Here is a 20,836-nt window from a genome sequence, read left to right on the forward strand (position 1 = left end):
GGCTACTGGAGAATGCGTTGAAAACTTTAGCATGTTTGAATACTCTCTCTCTTAACCAAATCAGACGCATAGGTGCGATGCTAACATTTCTGCTCTGAGTGCGCATGGTTATGGCAGAGGGCTGCAGTGAGGAGCTGGGCTACTAGAGTAAAACAGCTCAGGAGCACCTAGGGTAGACCGCAGGGACGTGAAGGCAAGAGCCTTGGGGTCATGCACCACAAGATGGCAGACGTTGAGTTCCCTTTCACATGCTGTTTAGCAATCCTTTCTTCAGCATCAATATAGAGTATGCAGTGAATAATTACTCTTGAGAGACTGCGTTTCCGAAAACAAGTGCTGCTTTTAATATCAATTATGGGAGCATGCAACATTGCTAAATACAAAAGTCACAGAAGCTCATAGATGTCTTCCCAGGCTGCCACAGTCAGTGAAAGAACAGTTCCGGGCTTCTAAGACATCACCAATCATGGACTGTTTCTTCCTTAATGACTACACATTTTTTTCCTTACTACTGTGGGATTCATTCAGAAGCTTGCTGCCCAACAGTTACATTTTTTTTATTCCTCTGAGAAGAGATAAAAATGTCATTTTTTCCTACATTGGTTTCTTGTTGTCAAGTTTGAGGAAGACTCAGTGGTAGGGTGTGGACAGTGGGTTACTATGTTAGCATTTCCTGAAAAATAAAGATCATGATTTCTGTTACAAAGCAGAAAGCATTTCTGTGAATTCAGGATGAATATGTATTGACATAAAATATTCTCAGTTAAAAAAAGTTAAACTGAACAAATTCAACAGCTTCTCATTCATTGTTAATGTGTTAAAAATGGAAAATGTTCTGTTTCTAGGTAATTAAATAAACAGCCAGAATAGCATGAACATAGCATGTAAATTTACAGTTTACATGTCAGAAGTAAACTCTCAAAATAAGCTATAATATTAAAACAAAAAACACAAAGGTAAGCTCCAGTGCATGTGTCTTTATCCTAAACACATGTATGCAAATCCAAGAAAAGCTTGTCCGTTTAGAAACTTATCCACCTTCTCTGGGAAATGGAAGCTGAATGACACATATCTAAAGTTTTCCACACAGAGCAACATACTGTGTAATTAGCTTTAATTTTATGACATGTGAATTCAAAATTCTGTTGATAGGTAAACATGGACCCAAGTTAGCTTTTTAATTTTGCAAAAATTAGTCCTCATTCATGTTCACATCCCGATTTGTGAAAAGTGAAGATGATCTGAATCCCTCCGAACAGTGCGTTTGCTTCTGAAGTGACTTAGTTGGGATAGTTCAATAAGTCCCTTAGCTTGGCTGGCCTACTCTTTCATCTGTATTTACAGATTCATTCCCGATGTATTATTATCTACTTGCAAATAATAGGTATTAAATGAAAACCAGGAGATTCTACGCACTTTTGCCAATCAAAATTTATGTGATGTGACAAATTCAGAATGTTGATCTCTTTTTCCTTCCCAGCCAGAGAATCCCTCTGGGATTGAATACAGGACACAAAGTAGTAGTAAGAGGTCAAACGAAATCAGAAGCTCCACATGACTTCTTCATTTAGCACTACTTATATATTTAAAGACAAGCATGGCACCACATGCATTAGTAAGTATATCACACAGGGATATAATATAACCCTTCCACAGAGGCTCAGCACTGGTTCAACACTTTACAAAACACACGTGAAACCAGTTTGGAATTCCACAACTTTAAGAATGAACTTCCTATCCACAAGAAAGCTATCAGGATAGTTAAACAAGGACATCGAAACTGTTGGATGTTGTAAATAGATTATCAGAGATTGTCTCAAATAGGCCATAGGTTCACAGCTTTGAGTCTATCAATAGGTAGATTTGTTTCAATTTTAGCTAGCCTCCAATGAGTTAGATCAAAGCAAGGCCTCTCATAATGAATGTATTTACTGTTTTATATCCAGAAACTACTTAGCATTGCTTGTTTTTCTGGAAAACATCCTGTTGGGGACTAAATGTGATTCATAAACCCCCAGTCAGTAATGAAAGCAGACTATAGGAAGATATAGGCAGACTGCCTTGTCTACCTTGTCTGTAACTACAGATTCAGGGTGAGTTTCTACCATACCCAGGTCTGCCTGCTGAAACACCTTTCCCTACATAACCTGGAACTGTAGCTATGCCGGCACTCCAAGACATGTAGGGGCTCTTCTGTTGGGAAGGCTTTCTTTCATATGTTATTTGCCCCATATGATGCTCCAGATGAACTCTGGGCATCTAACTGGATCCTTATTTATTACCAAAGATAGTTGGTTTTGTAATACTGACCAGAGGGGTTACCCAGGCCACAGAAATTCCCCATACAAGAATCGTGATGTCAAAACACGACATGGTCTACCAACAGCATCAGTAGAAGTGTGGTTGGGTGATAATTATTATATCTGAATGCAATTCACACAAATTGTTAGTAAAATTTTACAAACATTAAAAAGTGCATAATAACATTTGGGTATGAAAGGGCTGAGAGGGTATATGGGAGAACACAGCACGAGGGTTTTACTTTTTAGATGGGTGTCCTCAGGTTTCAAGGAGAACACTTCCTTCACAAACTGTCCTCCCGAGTTAAAGAGTGGTACCCAGCAGTGTGGGAAAAGTGATCCACAAAGCACAACATTTCCAGTTCTTTGCGTTATTTGGCATTCTTTGTCTACTTCGTCAATTCTTAAAAATTCTTATAATGAAAAATTGAAGTATTAGTTGAAAGAACTTATTTGGAAACAAAATCAATATTGACAGATGGAGCGCTGCTTTGTGTAGATACTAAGACTGAACTCAGGCAATATTCACATTAATGGATATTTTCACATGCCTGTATAATAAAGCAAAGTGGGCTCGGTGAGTCTGTTGGATATAACCCTCAGCTGTTTTCAAGAGGAAAGTCATGTTTTACAAAAGTATGTTCTGTCCCGTGCACACCACAACACTATGGGAAATTAAAAAGGCAGCCCTTTAAAAAATGAGTGGTATAAAAATTCACAGTCATGTACATCATTTTGTTTTACATAAGCAATCAAAGGGCAGTGCTGAGCAGGTATACTGTACGATACAAAATGGTGTAAATAACACAGCACTCACACACAGGAACATAATGCTAACTGTGCTCTCTGGATGGTTCTTTTTGTGAGTCAATACTCCAGCCAGAGATTTTGAAACTCTGGGGTTCAACCAACCCTTTTCAATTAGACACAATTAAATCCTCTGACATCATGAGGGGCCAGATTCTACAGGAATCATCAGCTAGGTCAGTGCTACTCTCTACAAGCATTTCCTTATACGGTCAAGTGAAAGGACCCATACACAAATGATATCCAAGCACAGGCCAGGTGATCTCAACCATTGCTAATGACAGAGCTGGGGAAGAGGCTGTGTGCAGACACAGGCTCTACCTCTACTTGTGACAGGGCAACCCACAGCGTCTTGCTCAGCAGCGCAGTCATTTTCTTCCCCTCCACTTCACCCAGGGCCACAAATACGCCTGAGCAAGGCCAGGAGAGTTGCCACATGGTCAGATGTTGATGACCGTCAGAATGGAGTGTTAGCTTTCAGACTTGGCTGCTTCCCCCTGGGCTTCCCCACTCTGCTCTGTGGAGCTTCTCTGTCCATCATCTTCACCTTCTGTCAGAGAAGAAAGAGCAAAGGAAAGCACATGGTTACAGACTCTCAGAATGCTGGTGACTTCAACGTCGGAAACAGTTATAGACAAGTGTGTTTTCTTAGAAGTGTACAATCAACAAAATTGTGTATGTGTTCAGAGCCTGGCACTTTATGAGACATCAGAATGAAAGTAAAAAACAAATGACCTGTGAAATGTCTGTCAGTGTTCATGACGAGCTATGCTTCTGATGAAGGAAATCTCAAGGCCAAGCCCATTACTCCTAGATGCGGTTTTATGATCTACAGAAACCAGAGCTAGGATTTTGTCCCAACTCTCTAATTTGACAAACATTTAAAATTTACCTTTCCCATTATTTATAGAACTTAGGATAATCGACCTGATTTCTCAAAAATTTTATTAATTGATAATTGATAGTAACAACAGAAGATACACAGAGTTTTGCTCTGTGGTCCATCTCTTGTCCAGCAGTTGGCTGGTCTCTGATATATAGAGTGTCAGTCAAATGTCCCTCCTTCATTATCCTCATTGCAATCTCAGTCAGTTCCTTCACAGATACTAACATTTAACACTATTTTCACTTTATCTTGGGCCAATTAACACATGTGCAAACTCTAGCCAGTCCTTCAGATGTCTGCATTTCTCATTTGGCTGCTGCAACCAATATGACTTGGCAGATAAAATATTTTGTAGTGTTGGAGCAACATGAATTCTCTCCACATTTTCTGAAAGTTCATCATAATTAAATGGGTAAAGGTAGGCAGACTGGCCAGACTGCCCTCACTTGTATATAATCTAACTTCTTAACTTTTGACTTCATCTTTTATAAGCTACAATTAGAATTGTACATCACCATACTTGGCTTTATCCTTCATTATTTTAAAATGAATGAATGCATGATTTTAGGGTGTGTGTGTGTGTGTGTGTGCATGAATGCACATGCATACATGCACCTGAGTGCTTGTCTTGTCTCCTGGTACACACTTGCTACTGCATTGCCACAGAAAACAACTTTCAGGAGTAAATTTTTTCCTCTTACTGTAGGATCTGGGATAGAACTATAGTCATCAGGTTTGTGCAGCAAGTGTGTTTACTCACAAATTTGTTTTGGTTGCACTTTATCCTCTATTCTTAAAATTTACAAACTAAGTATCTCATTATACTCCTGTGAATCTAAGTATTTTAGGAAATTAATATTTATATATAAAGTTTTGCCAAAGCACAACCAGGCAATGCTTATAATTTTTCATACACTAGTTTTTATTACTAGAGTCTTGGAGAAGCCTCAAGACGTGCAGAAGGCCTGGATGTGGGGTGTATAGACAAGAGCAAAATAAGAGTCCATATATGGGAAACACTTTTGATAACCAAATGAAGGGAGTCATATCTGGTAGATGAGGGACAATAGAATACTGAAAGATGAAAGGGCTGTATAAACACAAAATGAGAAACTCAACTCCCATGAGGATGGGAGCTTCCTGGTGCTTGAGGACAGTTTTTAGGATTCAGCATTACACTGCAAACAGAGATGTGGTTAAATGATGCTTGTGAACTAATGAAGGAGCATGATGTTGCTGAATATGTATTATAAGAAAATAGAGACAAGTGTATTGTTTGTCTTTATATATATAATATTTTATAGTTTAGACATTCATATTGATTATTATTATTTGTTCTGCGCATGGAGAAGCATAAAGTCAGTGATGTTAACAGTTTGCCTAGTTCTAGACTTTATGGTTTGAAGAGAAACTAAAAAAATTTGCAAGGGCTTAGATAATCATAATTCGAATCTAGAGTTCTCTAGAAAACGAGATACATTATAACCGCCAATGTACTTGAATATATATATATATATATATATATATATGTGCACATTGTAAATATATATAAATACATAAGTATATATATATACTTTTATATATACATTATATATACATATATACTATACACACACATATATATGCATATATATGTGTATATATACACATATACATATATACATATATATACGCATATGTAAAATATATACGTTATATATATAAGTATATATAAGTATATATACTTATAACATAACTTATAACATACTTATAACATAAATGTCAGTATTCCTGAAATTACTTATGGCAATCTAATATGTTCTCTTGTGTTAAAAATGTCTAAAGGCTAGCAGTTCTCATTGACAAGCTAAAAAGAAGAAACTACTCAATGGCTCAACATTCTCAATTTTAAGACTTCTTGAAACTCATGCAGTCACTTAAAATTGAATATTTATGCAAGGATTAAAATATAAATCTATAAAAAAATCAGCAAAATTTCTATACCACAAGAAAAATTTATTTTCTCATTTTATGTCAGTAAAATGAAATAATTTCTTTAGTCTTTCCCCAAAATGCATTAAGAATTAAGTATATATAATAATGGTGGAGAAACAGTGAGCCTTAGGATATGCAGGTCCATGTGGTCCAGAGCCATGTTGTCAACGTTTGCCATTAATCTAAAATTGAAATGGTGTCTATGACTACTGACCTTTAGTAATTGAAGAAAATTCTGCCTTTCAAAAATCACATATATAACTTTACTCATTTTCTAACAGTCTAAAGACTTTCTCAATATACTTTTATATTTAATGATTATTTCATGCTAGTCTTGTTAATAAACTTGAAGAAGCTATGGATGGGGTAACTACTACTTATCTTAATTCTGAAAATTAAGACTACCAAATATTTTAATGTATTAAGATATTTTTCTTTTTTACTAGTAATGCCAGGTGACTAAACACATATTTTTTTCCCACAAAACCATCCAATCATAAAATTTTAAAAACCACTCTATCTAAAAAGTACTTCTACAACAAACGTTTTGATTTCCTGTCTCAATAAAAATGGTTCTTGGGTCCTCTTGTGAAATGATTCTTTGATTGAGGTCTGCCTGAGTCAGTCGTGAATCTTTGTAAGTATGTATGAAATGGAGGAGACAGTGGGTGTTTTACATGGTAGGAGTCCTAACTCTAACTCTGTTAAGATATTTCCATAAGTAATTTCAAAGTTTTTGCAGGTATTGAATTTTTTGATCATGATTTTAATTTTCAAATGAGAAGTTACTGAGAAATGGAGGGATTGGGAACTAATCAGACTTTCATTTTGCCTGAACTGTTTGCAATAACTGTGTCATCAAATTTCAAAGGAAGCATTTTTGGTTGTTATTATTTTGTTTTTTGTGTTTTATTGTTGCTTGTTTGTTTGTTGTTTTTGTGCCCTAATCTCCTGTAGGAAAATGTCAAATCATTCCATGTCCCTAGAAAGATATATATTAAGTGACTCACCTGTCTTGTTGATATCAAGACCTGCTAGTTTCAAGGCTAATTCATTGCTGTTGCCACTTGCAGAGGAAACCAGGATATCATGTATTGCATTTCTTCTACCTGTTCTTCCTGAAGCAATAAAATCTGCATACGTAGTTTCCACATCAGTCATTGCTAACAAATATCCACATAGCAGGGACTACAAAAGAAAGAAATATTAGTAAGTGAATGCAATGATAGTCAACGGTGAATACTTAACACAGAAAGATTAATGAATGGCTTATAAAATCAACAAGAAACAATTGTTTAGAAGTAGTCTTTGGTTCTTGTCTGAAACATTTATATCAAACCATAAGAATGACCAGCATGGCAGAAATACCCTAAGGGTGCAACAGTGGCACACACATCCTGGCAGTAAACAACACCTCCTTAACTGCTGCTTTACTGAACCAGCATAATTGCTATCTACATTCTAAATGTGTATTTTTACACTCACAGATAAATATAATTCTTGGCTCTTATTGTAGAAACTTCCTTTTGCAACAAATGCATGCCATTACAGTAAAACAAAGGCAATCAAAATGCAAAGATGTTCTGGTACCCAGTCCTAACTGACACAAACACAACCCAATTTCTGAACTTAAGATTCAAGGAACACTACTGAAGAGACAGGGAGTTGGGTTGTGAGAGTCAAAGGATCATCAAGTTTGGTCTGAGATTAGTCTACTAGACATGTCAGAAAAGTTATATTTTGATAAAGTCTCATCAACATGGTTTCATTTTTTAGTCACTGTTTTATTGATGTGAAGAAACACCATGATCAAAACCACTCTTATAAAGAAAACATTTAATTTAAGACTTGATTACAGTTTGAGAGGTTATTCCATTATCATCAGAGTGGAGAACATGGTGGCATGCTGGTAGATTTGGTACTAGAGAAGTAGCTGTGAAATCTATATTCTGATCTATAGTTAGACCAGAAATTCCAAAAACTGTTGGTCAATACTGCTGTAGTCCAGGAGGATGACTCTTGTGCCCTGGAGGCACGTAATGGCTTGAGATGGGTGACATACTCCTTGAAATACAATTTTGACTGAGCAGAATAAATTAAAGGGAACTTTGCTGTCAGACCTTGACAGGCAGTTTGTGTTCTGGTTGAACTAGGTTTAAACCCCAGTGACTTAGTGGACTTAATCTGTGAGGGACAGAAGGTCTCTTTGCTCATGCTTCCAGACACTAGGCTCCTGACACCACGAGGCCCACAATTCCATAACTCTGTGGCCATCAGTCACACAGGGCCATGACCCAAGACCCTAGTACTCTGGCTGGACTCTACCCCCACAGTTACCTGGCTACAGCCAGATTTGCCCCACCCCAGTTACCTGGAAACAACCAGGTAGTCTAGCCCACTATAAGAGGGGCTTCTTGGTCCCTCCTCTCTCTTATTCTCTCTTTCCTTCCCACTCTCTTGTTCTGTCTCTTATCTCCTGCTTCCCCCCTCCCTATTCCATTCCCCTACTTTCCACATGGCCATGGCCAGCTTCTACCTCTGTACCTCCCTTCTCTCACTCTACTGTTCTACAATAAAGCACTGAAACCAATGGATTGCCAGACAGGACTGCCTACCCCCTTTCCCCTTCAGCCCCCTGGACTGACTCACCCCCGATCCTGGGCAGCCCCATTCTCAGCTCTTCTGAGGTATGGCATCCAGTGATGCCCTGCAATGCTGGAGAGCTAGAGAACCTGTCACCCCTGGCTTCCATGAGGCCTAGGCATCTTGAGACTGTGTGGTTCCCTCCCCAACCCTATACTTCCCCAACACAATCCCTGATCCATAAACTTATAAACTTGAAAAATGATACAGTTAAGGTAATGAATGTCCCCTAGAGGCCCATGTGTTGGATAAGTCTATATGGAAAATGATCCAAGGTAGATGTGCTTTGGCTTTCAAATGAGTGAGCTTATTAAGTATGTAGCAAGCAAAATAGAGAAGAAAGAGCAAATAGAAGGTAGAAAGAAAAGTCAAAATAAAACACATGGATAGCAGCACATCATAGAACTGGGCACGGTCAACACCTATCCAAAACCGTTGGAAGAGTTTAGTTGGAAGAGGAAGCAGAAGCAACATGAAGTAAGGTGCTTCCTCCATCTAGCAGGAACAACTAGGGAGACCACTGGATCAGCCATGTGGGGGCTGCAGACTGGGGGACGACCAGGCAGAGCAGAGCAATCTCTTATTGGATAAGCCTTTCCTTCCAGTTCCCACATGGACATTTTTATAATATTATATAATAGTAACCTCTATTGAGACGGCATATCTTCTAGCTGTCATTATGGAGACCTTTTTAATTAAATTAAATTCATTTCTAATTTCAATAAATGTATTCCATTTATATCATTTCTATCCCCTCTAACTCTTCCCATGTCTCACTTCTTCATTCTCAACTTCATGATTTTTCTATTATTATTATTATTATTATTATTATTATTATTATTTATCATCATCATTATATTTACATATATAGCAATACTTAGGTATTATTATATTTACTATAAATACAGCATCTGAGTCTATTTACAGTTCCTTTTATATGTAATTTTCACCCCCAATCAAAGAGATTTTCATTTACAGAATATGGAGACCACAGCAGAATGTCCCAACTGTTCAAATGCAGAGAACAGCCTGTGGGGTGTCCCGCTCCAACAGATAGATCTACAGCACAACACCCACATCTACACTCAGGGGACGTGGTGGAAGAGGAGACACAAAGATTAGAAGAGCCAGCATACCAGGGCACCTCCTCTGCAGTAGGACAATATCGTCTGAATATGTCAGAGAAGCTTCACTCATGAATTCTCAACAATATGGATGCCTAATCACAACCAGCATAAGGACAAAACCAGCTGAAATACCAACACAGGAAGGGAAACTCTCACCATCTCTACTTCTAGATGAAGAGCTACAGGCCACTGATGACTTCCAGGAGATGGAGAATTAGTCTTTCCCGGGGATGAACCCTCTGATTTTATAATTCCAAGAGACCAGCTCTAAAAACATATATACACAACATATTTGTCAAATACAGCTCTTTGCTGTCTTCCTTGCTCCATGCCAAAGAGCTAGGGGGCCAGCCTGCTTTGTGATAGGGAACCCCAGAGGACTCTTGTGTCTGGGAGAAGAAAGCTGTTTACATTCCCAGAGGGCTTTGTCAGTAAGTTTAAAAAGCACATAACGGTTACCAGTATGCAATCACAGTCATTTAGAACCAGTCCATGTGAGTATTGGGCGTGGCAAGCTCTAACAGAATGGAGTTTCATCCTTAAAGCATGATCTTGAAGCAGGTTGTGGGACCCTGGGTCCTCCTCTTCCTCTTCTTTAGCTTTCTGGCTACCAGGAGGTACAAATCCTCTTACACTGTATGGAACTACCATGATACCTAGCTACAGCTGCAAAGCACCAGAACCTGGTCACTGAAAAGGATAGAAGCATGGGTCTGTATCAGCTGCCCATGCCACACATTGTCTTCCACCAATGTGAAGAATCTGGAGTGCGGTTGTTGCTCTGCCATTCAGTTATGGAGTGAATTGCAGAGAAAGCCTTAACCATTTTGTTCTTCATTATTATTAGTAAAGAAGTGCACTGGATAATGTTGCAATTAATCTACTTCAAGTTAGATGGAGATAATCGTTACTCAAAAATAATTTATTTCCAAAATCTTGTATTTGGAAATCCCCTACTCTGGCCATCATCTCCTCTACCTTTCCTTTCATCTCATACTTTGTGAATGAGCTCCTTCTCATGGAGCCTGTCTTTAATTCCTTCTGCGCCTTGTACTTCAATCTCACAGCTGTCCACTGGTTCATGTCTCTTCATCTAAGCATCAGCAAATCCCTTCGCTCTGTTACAATCATAGCTTCTCTACCTTTTGCTTCATGCTGAGAAAACAGCCCAGCACACTTTCTTTGATCTCATTACCAGGTGGCTGTTACCAAAAAGAGACACACAATCATGCCAATTGGCTCAACTAGACATTTCGGACTATTATTAGTCTGCAGAGTTGCACAAATTCTCTTATTCACCTCTAGGTGACTCTTCCTTGAGCGCTGATCCTTGGGAAAGACTCCCAGCCCTTTCCAGACTACACATCAAATATTGTCCGTTTTCAGTGATGGCTCCGTCTTTCTTTCCTAAAAGGATTTAGGACATTGGCTTTATGTTTTCTCAAAATTCTTCTCCTAAACTATATTCTCAGCATTGTCTTTCTTTGCAGGTGAATTGGTTTCACCCCTCCTTTCCCTCCCTCTCTCCCACCTTCCTGCCTTCCTTCCTTCCTTCCTTTCTTTTTGAGACATGCTATTGATTTTCTTTTACACCATTTCCTGTACCATCACCCATGTGCTATAACATTATACACCATGGTTGTCACATTTTTGTTTATTTCTCACCCTTGAAATCAATTTCCAATTATTTCTCAATAAATAGTGATTTTTTATCACTTACATTTTCATTCTATTTTAAATAGAGTTTAAAAGAAATTTGCCATATCTATACGATGATTTAAGACTGACACTATGCAAGTAACAGTGTTAGAAGTGCATATATAAAAATAATAGCAAAAAGCATTTTTTCAAATTAGAGTTTTAGTTAGCAAACAAATGATAGAACCGATTTTTGACAATTTTTTTTTTGCATACAACACTTGGTTTTCCTCACATCCATCACTCCACTACCCTCCCTTCTTCCTGCTCCCTCCCTTTCATCTCCAAAGGATTCCACTTCTGCTTTCTCTCGTGCTCATTCCATAATTGAAACAGTCACCCACAGTCTGTAAATTCTAAAAATTAGAATTCCTTTTAAGGCTGAATGGCCCCTGATTCTTCAACCTTTGCTTTGCCATGCACTGCCATGCTGTATATTGCAAAATACAGCGCAGTGTTTTTCAGAGATCTGCGATGCTGCGTTTGCTCAAATCTGTTGCCTACTTGGAATGCAGTAAATCTGCTGAAACAGACTGAGCCCTCAGAACTCAGCCAAAACCCGTCTTCTCTTTTATCACTTCAGACAGCACTTTATAAGTCAGGATTTTGTCTGTACAAAGCACTGACAGCATGATGGTGACCTCTCTTCCTAGACAGATAGTAAGCTATGACAAGTCAAGAACTTATTAATAAAATGGAAGCAATATTGCATACACTCTCCCAATTATGGAATGAGCATGAGAGAAAGCAGAAGTGGAATCCTTTGGAGATAAAAGGGCAGAAATGGAGGGAGCAGGAAGAAGGGAGGGTAGTGGAGTGATGGATGTGAGGAAAACCAAGTGTTGTATGCAAAAAAAAATGTCAAAAATCGGTTCTATCATTTGTTTGCTAACTAAAACTCTAATTTGAAAAAATGCTTTTTGCTATTATTTTTATATATGCACTTCTAACATTGTTACTTGCATAGTGTCAGTCTTAAATCAACGTATAGATATGGCAAATTTCTTTTCATCAGCAGCCACCGAGACTGTCCCTGTTCCTGATGATAGCAAGCAAACAGACCCTAAAAATGGAGCCACTCCAACCTGGATGATTTCATTTATGCAGAGTCTGGAAACTGTGATTCAACCTTCCTCCCATCTTTACCTTGTTACTTCAATTTTTGGAACATAGGTTCATAAATTCCTAACACACTCCTTTTACATTTTTATGATACTGTTTCTGAGTCTGTAATAATGTTTTGACCTTGCAATAATTAAATTCTATTAGTTTCAAGGATATTGTCTTTAGCCAGAGCACCATTAGCAACATGATAGTTGGTTTCTGCATTAACCTGAAGGTTTAGAACTGAATTAAATTATCAGCCTGCTGAATATAACTATAGGTATTCATAGGAGAAACAGAGTGAGAGAAATACACACTTTTAATAGTTTCTAATCTTAGTGAATGTCTTTCAAAATAGTTTTTCAAAGCATGACTTAAAAGAAAGAACACAACTGCTATTATTCATCATCTGGCAAAAGAAAATAATAAGATAAAACTCAACACCTCATTTTCAGTTAAAAATGTCTCGTGGTTCAAATGACCCTTAAATAATACACAGACCGTGGCTTAAAAGCCAGGTCTAGTTTTATGAAAGAAGTTCCTTGTCTCCTTCCTATTACTCCTTTTCTCTGTGCTCTGTCATGTCATGTGGGGTTTGTCTAACCTACTCTCTTGCTGCTGAGTTTAAGAAGATCTGCAGTGTCAAAATGAGGCAGAGATTTTGTTATATTTACAACGAAGGTACAAATTAAAAGAAACTGAACAAGAAGCTGGAAAGTCTATCGCTGTGAAAAGAACTGACAGTTTTGAATTCTCATTTAGTTCATTTTTAGCTAATAGGCATATGCTGGGACAAACAGGGCTATGGAAATTCTAAAGGCGTGTTGTAATTGTCCTCAACTGGTTATACCCAGATTGGATTTGAATTGAGTTTATGACAGTAAGAACTGATGAGGAAGCAGTATTCCTCTAGAAGTCTCTCCTCTTAAATATTTTTGTACCCATTTATTAGATTTATGTGTAGACTATACATCTAAAATAAGTTGTAAACTAAACATTACATATTTCATTACAATTCTCATCTTTATAATTATATTACCTATTAATAGAAATTAAAATTTTAAAAATACATTATTTGGATAAAAAAGAGATTTATGATAAAAGAAAATAGCTTACAGATAGCAGAAGATAAACATGCAAGGCAGAAGAAATGCAAATACATTTATGGACAAAATACATAGCTGTTTGAATTCTATGCATGTCTTTCCATTATTATCTTTATTATTACTGTTAGGTTCCCCAAAGTGCATTTTTCCCCGTACACAATGCCTTCCCTCATCCAAATCAAATATTTAGGCATGGGTCCGTATTGATTCAGCTATCAAAGATGCAGAGATGTCTTTTCCAACTCTCCCCAAAACAAAAGAAAAACAAAACAAAACATATCACCTCATGGAGAAAAACAAACTTTTGCTCTGATATTTTGTAGAATTGTCACCAAAAGTTACAACTAACATATCTAGAAACAGAAAGGAAAGAAGGAAGGAAGGAAGAAAAAAAGAATGAAGATAACATGATCATATAAATTCCAGCAGCTGACAGAGGTTTAGCAGAGGAGCAGTTAGCATTTATTCTAACTGTATAAAATAAAGAGAAAACCCTTGAAAAATATAGTAATAATGGACTTTATTTCCTATTTGTGTTCTTATATTTAGAATTTTCTAGACGTTAATGATAATTTATTGTATATAGACATAGAATATGGTATGTTTCTGTACCCAGTTGTTGCAAATATAAAGTTACATCAATTAAAGTCTGGACTGAGGGAGGGAAGATATTATATTTTTAAATATTGAACTATGAAATAATAGATTACATTTTAAAATTTAAATTTCAAAAAATGGTATTTAATGCAGTTCTGTCAACATTTATGAAAAAGTCCTAGTCAGCTCTCCCACCGTGAGCAAGCCCCTCCCCCTCTGTAAAGGCGTGACCAGGGCTGTCCTCAGTAAATGGCGACTGTAGGGGACTTTCTGAACTAACACACACGGATTGTTGGGGATTTCATAGTTTATGTCCTTTATTTCCTCTAATATCACAGTGCAACTATTCACAGACAGCAACCAGACTTTCTACTCGCAGAAATGACAGTTAGTTATGTTTCAAGAGCCGCCTAGCCGCACGTACTTACACCTCCTTTCTTAACGTGAAGCTTTCTCCATCGGTGTATCCTCGAAGAAGCTGAGCCTAGGGCGCTGCTAAGATGATTTTTATAGTGACATTGAGTCATGAGCCAAACGGTGACTAAAGAACAGGCTAATTTTACTTCTGTAAATGGGACACATGAAACGGGAGTCGCACACTTGGAAGAGAGGATGGAGAGCCTGCTCCAACTCACACTGAGGACTCTAGCATGAACAATGCTGTTTTTAGCATGAACAATGCGGTCTTTAAAATGAAGTTTAAATGTCAGAAACAGAAAAATTGTCTTGCTCGACTGTCAAATTCAATGGCAAAAATTCTCAAATGTTAAAATAATGAAATCATGTTCAGTTTCCGAAGTGCTCGTTACTCAATATACATTGGTGTTTTCTGTCTAAGACTTGCCTGCGTTATGAACAGTGGTCAAGAACTCCAATGAGCTTTCATTTATGTGGAACAAATCTGCTAACATTTACCATGAGAAATGAAAGAACTGGCCTAATATAAGTATTTATTAATTCCCTGAAAGATACCAATAAACCTAATATATATTTACATAAACATTTGCTTTGGAAAGGAAATATGTTTTCAAGAGAAGAGAAAATGATGACAGAAATTCTGTATAGTTTTATATTTGCAACTCTGGCTTTTATAAATGTCTGGCTTAATAAGGAACATCTGGTTTCTTAATCTGCGTCTGCAACTATTGCCAATATGTTGTTTCCATTGAGTTATATGAGGAAAACCTGTCCTCATAAAGATTTTTCTTTTAGGTTTACAAAAATGAAGAGAATTTTAATAGCCTTTTCAGATAATTTTAAAGTTTTTTTCTTTTTACAATGTGGACTGTAAAAGCATAAGAAAATGCTTTCCACCCCTGCTTGCTAATGTCTCTTAGCATCTGCCTTGTGTCACGAGTGGCTCTTTTGTTCTTGCGAGCACATGTGTGCATGCACACACACAGTACACACATCACTCTCTTGGCATGTATTTGTTAACTGGGCATTGAGTCAGGTACATTTTTCAAATATTTCTAGTTTCTATTATACAACCTAAAATTGTTATTAATTCCACCTGTATCCTCATAAAGATTTTGGAGCCATATAATGACATTTTCCATACTTATCTTTTTCGTTTGAAAGCTTAGATATTGCAGTCACAAAGCCTATAATTCACTTTCAAGAAAACCTTTGCAAACACCCAGGCACAAAAAACGTGAGTTGGCTTTCTATGGAGCCAGGAGGAATGGTGATCTTCTGCAACGCGGCGGCTGAGCAGTTGCACAGGTAGTACCAGGAAGAAGCAAGTACTTTGATACTTGGCAACAAAGCATCATGAGGCTCCCTCTTTTAGCACATGAAATACTGAAAAGAAATTCACTCCAAGAGCGAGACGCAGTGAAATTAATGCTCTTATTGATTTGTCAAATAGAGTTTGTGATTGCCGGTGACAGGGCGTGAGTTCCCGGAAAGCTCCACGCCACTACTTTGACTCCTTCAAAGTCGGCAATAGTTTTCCTACCTCTCCTTATGCACAGTTAGCATAAATGACAGTCTATCGTTTGCTTTTGTGAATATATTTTATTCTGTTTTTACAAAATCTGAATTTGGTTGATTAAGTCACTATATAGCTGTTTTAATGCCCTCACACTGTTTAGCCAATCAAAAGTTTAAAATAAGAGAATGTAGCTTATGACTGTTAACAAAACGAGAGGCCCTGTTTGCTTTGGAATCTTTTCCCTGTGTTTGAGCCTCCAGTGGCTTCAGGGCTTAGAGACCCTTGTGCTCACTTATTCCTCCTCTTGCCCTTATTCCTAGTGGTAATTCCTGTGTTTTTTCTTTTGTTTCTTAAACCATATTCATATATTCTTGTCTTACTTTTTACAGGTAATCTTGCCAGATACCTGAGAAGAGGAAGACTGGGTCCTCCTACACTAATCTCTTAAATTCCCTTTTCTCTAGCAACTCATGAGCAGTTGTCCATGACTACTCGCTTTGGTGTGTGCTGCCATGTACCACAGGACTTGAACAACAGCCTCAGCAACAGGAGGCCTGGGACAGTCCGTCGCAGTCAGAATTAAGATCTTTTTACTTCTAAGATTCTTATTTTTATCAAATATTTTTGACTAATGTTGCAAATGAATATACGTGGCTAATAGGTTCACCACATATGAAGACACCTCATTTGGATAAAGGGAGAAATGATAAGAGCAAGAATGTATTATTGATGGACAATATTTACTAGGTATCTTTCAGCAAGATGGACAGTTCTTGTCTCAGCGGCACCCATGGGAGAGAAGTCTTCTCACAGATGGCTTGTTTCCAATGCCTTTTGTAAAACAGCATTGACTGCTTCCAGTGATTTACTTTGTACTCATGTTAGAGATTTCTACATCATTTGTTCAATATTTCAAAGACCTGTGATATAATCCCTGTAATATTACTGTTGAGATGGTTAATTAGTAGCAGAAATACGGCTGGTTTATCTTTAGGTAATATTTATTGTGCATTACAAATGAAGAAATGGAAGCAGAGGGATTAAATGACTTCACTAATATCTTGCACAGTCAGTAGAAACACTGACATAAGGATGGAAGGTTTACCCATTTCAGAAACATAACAGCTTTTAGAACCCAAGGCTATCAATGGTCTTCTTGACACAAATCTTTCTAAATGATTGTCTTATTTCCTTCACCAGCTCTGTATTATTTTAAGGAGTACAGATAGTTTTAAAATGGATACTTTCTCATTAAACTAAAGTGGTTCCCTGTATGTATTTCAGATAAACATTTAGCTTTCGAAAATAAGGGGCCAGAAACATTGTTTCTCTGTTTCCAGCACGCCTGCAGTCTTACCTGAGTGCATTTCTGAGTTCCATGTAATGGAGAGAGAAGCTATTTTACAAGCTATCCTCTGGCACCCAAGAGTATAATGTACTCATACAATAAATAAGGAAATGATAAAAGATGGTTTTAAAAAATAGAAAAGTAGGTTATGACAGTGACACATTTTAAAAATTAATTTATTATTTAATTTTCCATTTTTAATATCACAAGAGGAGTCAAATAAGATCAGATTTATTGGATAGGTCCAATATGTATTAATGGGCATAAAATAATAAAATAGGTATGAAGTTTATGAACTTGAGGTCTTTGGGGATGTTTAAAAGTTGAAAAGGTACACCACATTCACTAGAGAGTGTACAATGATAATTTAAATGTCTTAGTGACTTTATCAATGTAGTATTTTTATGATGAAATAACAGGTTAACGTTCTTATGTTAAATTTCTTAATAATGCTTTTGGGGCATGTTAAGCTAAGCTTACTTATGTTTAGAGCTTACCTTCACTATTCCTTTATACATATGTATCCATTTCCATACTCTATTGAGACAATGTTTCACAAACTGGTCATCTATTTAAATCATTTCAGAATGTGACTTTTCAATCATATCATTTCATTACGCATGTTAATTAGAACCACTATGTCCTCTTTGATTTCTATGTTTGTTCCATAAGACCTTCTTACTCCAAACCCCACATTTCTGGTCTAAATATATATGGTCTAAGCATTTTGCGTGCTCTTTATACTCAAAGAGCATGTAGAGTTAGTCAGTCTTAGTTATGGTCACTATTGCAGTGATGAAACACTATGATCAAAAAGCAAGTTGGTGATGACCGTTAAGTTGGCTTATATTTCCACATTGTAGTCCATCATTGAAGAAAGCCAGGACAGGAACTCAAACATGGCAAGAACAGAAAGCAGGAGTGGATGCAGACGCCATTAAGGGGTAGTACTTGTTCTACATGATTTGTCCAGTCTGCTTTCTTTTAGAACCATGGACCCCCCAGCCCACGGTGGCCTTATTTAAAATGGGCTGACCCATCCTATATCAGTCAGTGAAGAAAATGCCCTGCAGGATTGCTTGTGGCCCAATGTTCTGGAGGAATTTCTCAGTCTCAACGCCTCCCTGTCCAGTGACTAGCCTGTCTGAGTTGACATGGAACTGTCCAGCACAGTTCCTTATAAACGATGTTTGCTGTATTTGGTACATGCTTACAATATGTTGTTTGGAACACACAAAATTCAAATTGTCTCTGAGTAAGAAAGTTTTGAAAAAGATAAAGAAAAATAAAAATAAAAAGAGTTAGGCAATAAAGATTAATTTGTAGAGCATGCAGCTGAAAGAGAACTGAAGACAGAGGAACTCGTCATGTTCGTTGATGCAAATTTGGTGCTTATCACATTTACATGTTCTGAATTATCATAACTAACAAAATATGCACTTTGTCTTCAAAATGTTGCTGTTGCTGCTGCTAAAGAATTTTAATCTGTTCTTGAGAAAAAATGCTTCAAGAGATCCCTGCTCTCAAGAAGTAGCCCTGCCTCTATCAGTCTGCCTGGGATCGAGCTGCCAGGCGCCGAGGCTTACAGAGCAAGGCACACTCAGCAGCAGCATCCGCCACAGAGGACATGGTTAGCACCTGCCATGGTGGCACGCTTGGAATTGCTGGCTCTGGGATGAGAAACGTGGACTGTGTCTGCAGTTTTAACTAGGATAAATAAGCAGACGGCATTAATTGGTAAGTGGGAAAGGAACAGCAGTTCTAAGTCTAAGAATGGCCCACCATGACATCACAAAGCTACATCTTTTCTTTTCTGAATGAGTGGAAATGCATTAACTAAAAACGTGCACATTTCACATGTCAATATGCGCTCTCCTGGTACAAGCAAGTACTTTTTGTGTGAAAGCTGAATATTCCAGTTGGAATTGTGCTTATACATCTTAATGTGCCTTTTTTCAGCCAAAACTAACACTTTCTATGACTGTGTTTGGCATATTTTAAATATGTGTATAAACCCTGCCAATTATGTGCTTTGCAGATGCTGCTTTGCATACAGTGTTATGAGCTTCCCTCGTCACTCAAGTCTATGATGAACTGCTTTACTCACTGTATATTTGAATATTCCTGTTTCTAAAATACTTTTATTAACGACATGCATACATAATATAGATAGTCCTTCTTTTTCTATATATTAGCCTTTCTGAAATCTAGTGCCTGGTCTAATTGCGAAAGAAAGAGAAAGAAGAGGATTTGCTGAAGAATAGTAGAATTATCTAAACTGCTTAAAATTTAAAACAGAATATTACAAATAAATAAAAATAAGTAAAAAGCATTAATGTGTCCCTAGAGCATGCATCCACTAATAGGATTCTGATATGTGAATCAATAGATTCTATGTTGCTCTCTCTGTCTAACCTTTGTGTCTCTCTTTCTCCCTCCCTTCCTGTTTCCTACAGGGTTAGCTGTAGTCTAGTCCAGCTTTTCTGTGACTACAACATAGCGGAAGGTGATACTGAATTCATCTTGCTCCAGCCCTTATCTCCCAAGTGCTGGGATTGCAGGTGTGTACACAGTTCAAAAGATAATTTCAGATGAGAAATTTCACTAAACAAAATACTTAAAAGGTAAGATTTAAATTACCATATTACTATTATCTGAAGATTTATATTGAGAGGAAAAATAATTAACAAATAAAATGAACTTTGTTAAACTGACAATCGACTGGACAATGATCTTTCACAGATTGTCACAATCGCTTGACCATCTACATACTGTTCGCAGTAGTGGTGGTTGAACATAATGACTTGTACATGCTAGGTCAGAAGTCTATTACTGATCTATAGCCCTAAGACTTCTTTTTAGTATTTATTTTGAATTAGGAATTCAGTGGATTTTCTAGGATGGCCTTGCACATTTTTGGTAAACAGCAGCCCTTGAATTTGTAATTCTGCCTGTCTTCTTATCTATCTATCTATCTATCTATCTATCTATCTATCTATCTTTCATCTATCATGTATGTATTATATCTATCTAATCAATTTATCATCTATCTATCTTTCATCTATCTATCATCGTTCTTTATTGATTTATTTGAGGAGTGTGGAAAGAACATGCCTATTATCACCATGCTCATATGGAGGTCAGATGACAACTTTCAAGAATTTTGTAGGGGAATACCAGGACAGAGAAGTAGGAGGGGGTTGGTAGGAGAGTGGGCTGAGGGAAGAGGGCTTAGGGAACTTATGGGGAGGGGGGAACTGGGAAAGGGAAAATCATTTTGAATGTAAACAAAGAATATTGAAAATAAAAA

At 37.3% G+C, this 20,836-nt stretch overlaps 1 protein-coding gene across 3 annotated transcripts in view; it reads right to left on the reverse strand.

Annotated features, from left to right (window-relative positions):
* Positions 1–320: 320 nt before the first annotated feature.
* The window catches only part of Pkia (cAMP-dependent protein kinase inhibitor alpha), an 81,420-nt gene continuing 60,904 nt past the window's right edge, over positions 321–20,836 (reverse strand). For all 3 annotated transcript variants that reach the window (XM_052180897.1, XM_052180895.1, XM_052180896.1), the window contains 2 exons: positions 6,978–7,155; positions 321–3,657 (listed from right to left, as the gene is read on the reverse strand). In XM_052180897.1, the coding sequence (XP_052036857.1) occupies positions 3,578–3,657; positions 6,978–7,128 (231 nt within the window). In that variant the 5' untranslated portion in view covers positions 7,129–7,155 and the 3' untranslated portion in view covers positions 321–3,577. The remainder of the gene's footprint in view (positions 3,658–6,977; positions 7,156–20,836) is intronic.

Source organism: Apodemus sylvaticus, chromosome 4 (assembly GCF_947179515.1).
Source record: "Apodemus sylvaticus chromosome 4, mApoSyl1.1, whole genome shotgun sequence".
NCBI classification, from domain to species: domain Eukaryota; kingdom Metazoa; phylum Chordata; class Mammalia; order Rodentia; family Muridae; genus Apodemus; species Apodemus sylvaticus.